This window comes from Panthera uncia, chromosome X (genome assembly GCF_023721935.1).
Source record: "Panthera uncia isolate 11264 chromosome X, Puncia_PCG_1.0, whole genome shotgun sequence".
NCBI classification, from domain to species: Eukaryota; Metazoa; Chordata; class Mammalia; order Carnivora; family Felidae; genus Panthera; species Panthera uncia.
Genome location: NC_064817.1, coordinates 118,477,859 through 118,485,483, shown reverse-complemented (window position 1 = coordinate 118,485,483; position 7,625 = coordinate 118,477,859). Strand labels below are relative to the sequence as shown.

General features: G+C 43.6%; 1 protein-coding gene across 1 annotated transcript in view; it reads right to left on the bottom strand.

The window, feature by feature from the left end:
• MTM1 (myotubularin 1) overlaps nt 1-7,625 on the bottom strand; it is a 97,293-nt gene that overhangs the window by 10,258 nt on the left and 79,410 nt on the right. The window contains exons 11-13 of the mRNA XM_049644431.1: nt 4,107-4,313; nt 3,129-3,221; nt 2,303-2,416 (exon numbers count right to left, since the gene is read on the bottom strand). Coding sequence (XP_049500388.1) covers nt 2,303-2,416; nt 3,129-3,221; nt 4,107-4,313 — 414 coding nt within the window. The remainder of the gene's footprint in view (nt 1-2,302; nt 2,417-3,128; nt 3,222-4,106; nt 4,314-7,625) is intronic.

The following is a 7,625-nucleotide window of genomic DNA, read 5'->3' as shown; positions in this document are numbered from 1 at the left end:
TCTCTCTCTCTCTCTCTCTCTCTCTCTCTCTCTCTCTCTCTCTCTCTCTCTCTCTCCCCCTCTCCCCTGCTCCTGCGTGCACTCTCATTCTCTCTAAAAAAAAAAATAAACAAATAAAATTCTGAAGGCAATGATCTACTGAGTTCTAACTTCCAATACTGATACTGAACAATTTTGTGTTCTCAATCTGTTTATTTGCAAATAACCTGTTCCTTTTCTCTTTGGAAGCTTGGAAGATCTTTTCTTTGTCCCCGGTTGTTTTGAAACTTCATGGAGATGTGTCTTAGTAGGGGTCTATTTTTTTCCACTGCACTGGGGCCCTTGGCAGGCTTTTCAATGTGGAAACTCATGTACTTCAATTCAGGGAAACATTCTCAAATTATTTCTGTGATTTCCTGCTCTATGGCCTCCCCATTTTCTCTTTCTAGAACCTCTACTATGTGGATTTTGGATCTCCAGAAGTGATCTGGTCTCCATATTCCACCTCTATCTCTAATGCTCTTTCTGGGAGATTTCACCTCCTCTTCCAGCTCTTCTTCTGAGATTTTCATTTCTGTGGACGTCATGTGTTTCATTTCAAGTTGGTTTCTGATCTCGAAACGGTCTTTCCAAACAACATCCTGTTATTATCTCGCACCACCAACATTTTCTGATCTTTCTTGGGATATTAAATGATGACTGCTTGTGTATGTTTCTGCCCTCCCTGCCTGGTAACTCTTTTCTCCACGCTGCTTTTTCTCACTCCTGGCTGTCTGCTACAATTTAAGAGCGGAGGGCTGAAGAGCCGACTGGAAGCTCTCGGATCATGAGGCTCGTTAAGCTGAGTTTCACTGTGGGGAACCGTAGGTGTTGGTATCTTTAGGTTCTTCTTCTCAGGCCAGTTTCCCCAGAGATGATTGTTTTTAATTGAAGTGGAATTCACATACCATAAAACTCACCATTTTAAAGTCTACAATCCAGTACACTCACAAAAGCTGTGCTACCATCACCTCTATCAGGTTCCGAGATATTTTCATCACTCCACATGGAACATGTTCCGAGATATTTTCATCACTCCAAATGGAAACCTCATACCCATTAAGCAGGCACCCCCCATTCTCCCCTCCCGCTCCTGGAAAACACTCATCTGCTTTCTTGCCTCAATGTACTTGTTATTCTGGACATTTCAAATAAATGGAATCATGCGATCCGTGGCCTCTGTGTCTGGCTCCCCTCATTTAGCATGTTTTCAAGGTTTGTCCATGCTGTTGCCTGGACCCTGACTTCATTCCTTTTTATGACTGAATAGTATTCCAGAGTATACATAGACCACATTCTGTTTCTCCCGTCCTCGCTGATGGACCTGGGGTCATTGCCACCTTTTAGCTATCGTGAGTAGTGCTGCTGTGAACATCTGTGTGCGAATTTTTGTTTCAACTTCTGCCTTCATTTCCCTTGGGTATGTACTAGGAGTGGAATTGCTGGGTCCTAGGACAACTCCATGTTTAGCCTTCTGAGGGAGCCACCACATGGTCTTCTACTGTGGCTGCACCATTTTGCATCCCCACCAACAATGGCCGAGGGCTCCATTTTGTCCCCCGACCCTCACCAACAGAGGTTCTTTCATGCTCCTTCCCGGAACGTGAGGACTTGCTTCCAGAATGCTGGGAGTCAGTAGGGGAAAGAAGCTGCGGCCCTCAGAGTCAGCTCCTCTCCATTCACCTCACCCCCAGGTGACACTCGGGTCCTCTGCCCAGAGACTCACTCTGCCAGAGTCCTCAGCTCCAGAAGAGTGGAGGGGATCTGAGGAGGCTAACTGCTGATTTCCAACAGACCCTCGGGTGGTCTTATCCTTCCGCTCTGCCCGAAAACCCGAGTCATCTGGGACTCTAGGCAGTGCAAAGAGGGCTGCTTCCTGGCTCCCCCCACTGCTGATCTGAGACTCAGTTTCTCAAGCTACGTTGTCTACAAACTTATCAGCTTCTAAAATTTGGTTGCCACATCTCCTTTTTCATCTTCCCTGTTCTTGTAGGTTTATGCCTTTAAAACAATTTCCTCTACTGACATTTTTATGGTGTTTTGGGAGGGAGCCCTTCCATACCTTTAAAGTCATTCCTACTCCCTGAGGGCAAAGTTAGTGTCTTACCCCTGCACTGAATAGCAGACACTCAACAAGCCCTGGCTGAAGTGAAAGCACCCAGGCTCCGTGGTGAAAAATGAGAAACATTTGCATTTCACACAAACCAAGCTATCATTTTGTTTTCCTTCTTCCTTCAGGAAAGACCAGACGCATTTAATTAAGACGATTAGCATTTCCACTCACCTGTCTTTCTCGAGCAGATTCACAGTTGTATAAGAAAGTACCAAACCGGCAACTATACAGATGATCCAAAATTGTAATCAAAAACCGTTCATTGAATTCAAAAGCTGTAGGGAACTAGACAAAAGCAAACAAGCCAACAAAGCATGAAAACTTGGGGCTGATCTCTTACAGAACTGAAAAGAGGTGCATAATCCGCACACATCCTACAGCTCTTCTCTTGGTGCTGTGCACAGGACTGAGGAGAGTCGAGTTTAAAGGAGAGTCGAGTAGGGGTGCCCGGGTGGCTCAGTCGGTTAAGCTTCCGACTCTTGGTTTCGGCTCAGGTCATGATCTCACAGTTCGTGGGATCGAGCCCAGCACTGGGCCCTGTGCTGACAGTGCAGAGCCTGCTTGGGATTCTCTCTCCCCCTCTCTCTCTCTGCCCCTCCCCTGCTTACTCTATCTTTCTCTCTCAAAATAAAATAACTGAATAATAGGAAAGCAAGCCAATTATCTCAGTTCTCCTGGGTGCACAGGGCATATAGGGTAGTTTTATTATTTATGGTGTCATATGTTAGCAGGCATAGCTATATACACGTGCCTCTATACACGTACTGTCAATTCCGTTAGTAGAGATGCTACAGTTAGATATTGAATTTTTAAGACATTATGGAAAATCCCAGACATAAATAGTAGTGAGAATAAAAACGCAAACCCCATATACCCATCATGCGGCTTCAACGATTATTAACATACAAATGTAAATAGAGATGAGGCAAATCCCAGATATTAGACCAAAATATTTAAACACTGAGTCAAACGTATCTTTATCCTATATATCCCTTACCTGTTTTGACATTTGCCATACACAATCAATAAACTGGAGAAAAATAGGAGATCGGTCAGCATCGGCATGGTTTTTGTCACCATGACCTATTCTCTAAAAGGAATTGATGAAGACGATTTGTTATAATTTAAGGGCATGAGACTGAGAAAGCATACAACCCACAAAATGTGACAATACAAGTCCGTGATCTGCTTTCCGATGCCGAATTTTGAACTAGTAGAAATCAAGTATATAAACATCTATAAAATAGCAATACCAACACATGTGCCCCAACTATTTCATCTGACTGGAATTCTGTACCAGTCTAGGGCAGCTGCAGGGAGACAGGGCCAGATGACTCTGCGGTTATGTCAGTGGCACGAAGGGACCAACCCTCAAGTTTGAAGCCTTGAAGCTGGGTCCAAAAGGGTGTTATCATTATCATTAAAAGTAAGTTCTTTCTCTCTTAAAAACAAGACAAAAGCCTTACCATTTATTCTTTTATTAACCATGATTCTTTCTACTTGAAAATGTTATTCACACTACTTAGGAAATGTGGATGACCATCACCTGAGTGACCTTGTTCAGAGGGGTTATGCAAAGGATATCTGGAACCGAGAACTGGAAATGTGTGTATCAGAATAATAAGAATCTAGTATCTCTGTAAAATGTATTTGGCTCTAACAGCTCTAATAGTAGTTGAGAAAGAATTGTCACCCTATCCTCCTCCTTTCACACAAAGTCAACGTGAACATTTTCATGCAGGCTCCTGGTATTGCTTTCAAATCAAACTGTAAATAGTGCAGATGGATAGAGAAGTCTCCTAAAACAACTTCTACCTGACCCCAGGCATCACATGTTTTCAAACCTGTAGAGTCCTTATCATTCAATACCTCGGATTTTCCTTTTCAAAAGCAAATATGTGGTTTAATGACTAGTTTTTACATCTCAAATGGCAGTAATCTGACATTTAAAAAATGAACTTTATGGTTTACTTACAGAGGCAAATTTATGTCCAAAACTTATCCATTCTTTCTGTACCAGTATTTCAAACCCTTCGATGCTCCGGTAGAAGCTGTCCAACATCAGCATGGCCAGGGACGTCAGCTGGGCAGTTCTGTCCCATCCATCACTGCAGTGCACAAGCACTGAGCTCTTCCCTGAAGAAACTTTGTCTGCTACTTGAATGGCTCCCGTCAAAACAAGCTGGCAAAGAACACGCGAGTCAGTAGGTGGCTGTAAGAGACTGCTGAAATGTGAAATTACAGTTTTTTACTAGCTTACTGGATTAAGGGCCCACCTTACTCCAGTAAGACCTCATCTTAACTAACTGCACTTGCACTGACCCTATTTCTAAAAAGGTCACACTCTGAAGTACGGGGGGGGGGGGGACGGGGAGGGTGTACCTCAGGACTTAAAGATATGAATTGGGGGGGGGAGGAGACACAATTCAGCTCGTAACAGTGATCATTTTAGAAAAATCACTGGTCCAATAGGTCTAGACCCTAAAGGCCTGATACAGTGGAAATGACCACTGAGCCTTTGACAAAATATGAACTACTCTGTGGCTCACTAGTAGAATACTTATGTAAGGATACAGGGATGGCCTTCTAGTAAAAGTTTGAGACTTAGAAGTACTACTAAATTTATGTACACAAACATTTATTGCCACAATGTCATTTTTGGATGATTTAGGTGTTTATGGAGTAATCCTTTACGAACCATACAATTTACCCATGAGTGTGTGGTTTGGTAAGATTTTGTAAATTTATATAGTTGTGCAACCATCATCACAACCCATCACCCATAAAAAGTCTCGTGTGCCATCTGAGGTCAAACCCTGCTCCCTTCCTCGGCTCCTGGCAACCAATGATCTGCTTTCTTTCTCTACAGTTCTGTGTTTACTAAAAATTTTATGTAAATGGAATAATAAAATAGGTGGTCTTTTTTTTATGTTTGTTTATTTTTGAGAGAAAGAGAGAATATGAGCAGGGAGGGGCAGAAAGAGAGAGACACACACAGAATCCGAAGCAGACTCCAGGTCCGAGCTGTCAGCACAGAGCTCGACGTGGGGCTTGAACCCATGAACTGGGAGATCATGACCTGAGCCAAAGTCAGACACTTAACTGACTGAGCTGCCCAGGCACCCTGACTGGCTTAATGCACTTAGCAGCGTGTTTTTAAGGTACATCCATGTTGTCGCCTGTATCAGTCCTTCCTTCCTTTTTAAGGCCAAAAAAAATTCCATTCTATTGACAGATCACATTTTATCTATCCATTCATCAGCTGATAGACATGTAGTTGTTTCTCGTATTTGATTACTATGAATGATGCACACATACACATTTCTAGGGACTTAAGTGTTCATTTATCCTGTGTAAATGCCTAAGAGTGAAATGGTTGGCTCACACGCTAATGTGTACTTATTTAACTTTTTAAGAAACTGCTAAACTGCTTTCAAAAGCCACTGTACCACTTCACGTTGCCACTGTCAGTGTACGAGGGCTCTGTACATGACGCTATTTGGGGGCTCCCCAAATTGTAACAGCTGTGCAACAGTCAAGTATTATGGTCGCTTTCACTAATTCAAGGAAAAGAGTAAGTGAAAGATCTGGTTTTTCATTTTACTTATTTATTTTTTAAGTAAGCTCTATGCCCAATGTGGGGCTTGAACACTCGACCCCAAAATCAAGAGTAGCTTGCTCTGCAGACTAAGCCAGCCAGGCACCCCTAAAAATAGGTAGTTTTATCATGTTGACATAAACAGTAACCAAAGATAAGTGGACAAAGTAGTCCCAAGAAGGACAGGTTAGGGGACCTGATGGCACATCAATTATTCATGCAAAAATCACTGTTTTTACAATGACTAGCGCAGCTTTATTTCTTCCAGCATTCTAAGTATCTCCTCAAACTCCCGTTTACAGTTTTTATTTAAGGTGCTTGTGAATAAAGGGCTGTTGAGAAGCAGTGGTAATGCAGCAGGTCACTTGAGTTCAACTGAAGGAACATTTTTACAGAGGGCAACTTCACTCCAGACACGTCCCTTATCACGAAAAAGAATGCAATCCCAGCCAATTATCTTTAGAAATTATTAGATGTTTGCCAATAGGGTATGAATTCCCGCCATTGCTTCTTGACAGGAACGCCTGGTAGTTATGTAATGACATGTGACACATTGAGCCAATCACAGAATTGTGGTTCCTTTCTAAAGTAATGGTACCCGCCCCCACCACCAGCTTCTGTTGGACTAAAAGAGACAATGCCCACAACACGATGACATGGATTATGTCGCCTTCTAGGAAACACAAAATAATATGTCACTTTCCAACGGGAAGGTCTATAGGGGAAGAGTGTCGAAAAGGACAGAGGGGGGCGCGGGGCGCCTGGGTGGCTCAGTCAGTTAAGTGTCCGACTTTGGCTCAGGTCATGATCTCACAGTTCGTGACTTCCGTGTTGGGCTCTGTGCTGACAGCTCAGAGTCTGGAGCCTGCTTCGGATTCTGTGTGTGTGTCTCTCTCTGCTCCTCCCTCTCTCTGTCTCTGGCTCTCTCAAAAATAAACATAAAAAAAGAGAAAAGGGCAGAGAAAAAAATGTAAGCTCCAGGAAACAGAGACACTCTACCCTGTCAGGGCTCCATCGGTGAACTAGAATGACGATATAGGACACGTGCCAAGGTGGTGGTCTTTTCGCTCGCGAAGCCTGCCCTGTGTTGCACAGAGTGGTCGGATCGTTTTGCCTGAACGCAGGCTAATGGTGGCCATGCCACGTGTCTATCAGCAGTCCTGGGGCCGCAAAATAGCATGGGAGGCTGAATAATGCTCACCAAAGATGGCTGGGTCCTAGCCCCTGCAAATCTGTGAATACTGCCTTATATGGTTAACAGAGACTTTGCAGATGTGATCAAGATAATGACTTTGAGATGGAGAGGTTATCCTGGATTATGCAGGCGGGCCCTAAATTCCATCCCATATATCCTGATAAGAGGGAGCAGAGGGAGATTTCACAGAGAGAAGGCAACATGATTGTGGAAGCAGAGACTGAAGTGATCTGGCCACAGCAAGGAATGCCAGCAGCCACCTGAAGCTAGAAGAGGTGAGGAACAGATTCTCCTCTAGAGCTTCCAGAAGTAGCACAGCCCAAACGTGCTCCCCCATTCCCACCTTATCTTCAAGGTCGAGCTCAATGCTACCCATAACTCTACTCCTCTGTCTTCTAGCACAATCTGACCTATGCCTAAGTAGCCATGAGTCAGATGTCATTACAGGTGTCTCTCTGGGCTCCCCAGTTACAGATGGTCTCCAGATAGAACAATGACAGTTTCTTTCATTTCTTTTGTATCTCCCTCTCTTTGGGCAAAACGATAAAAATTTACAGGGGTCTTTTATGGCATTTTCCATATTCCTTAAGTCCTAACTTCCATACTTCATCTTATGTGATGGCCTTGGACTCCTAATTTCTTCAGACACGTGAGCCATTGAAGAAGACCTACTTCTGACCAGTCTCTCTTCTATCTAGCTC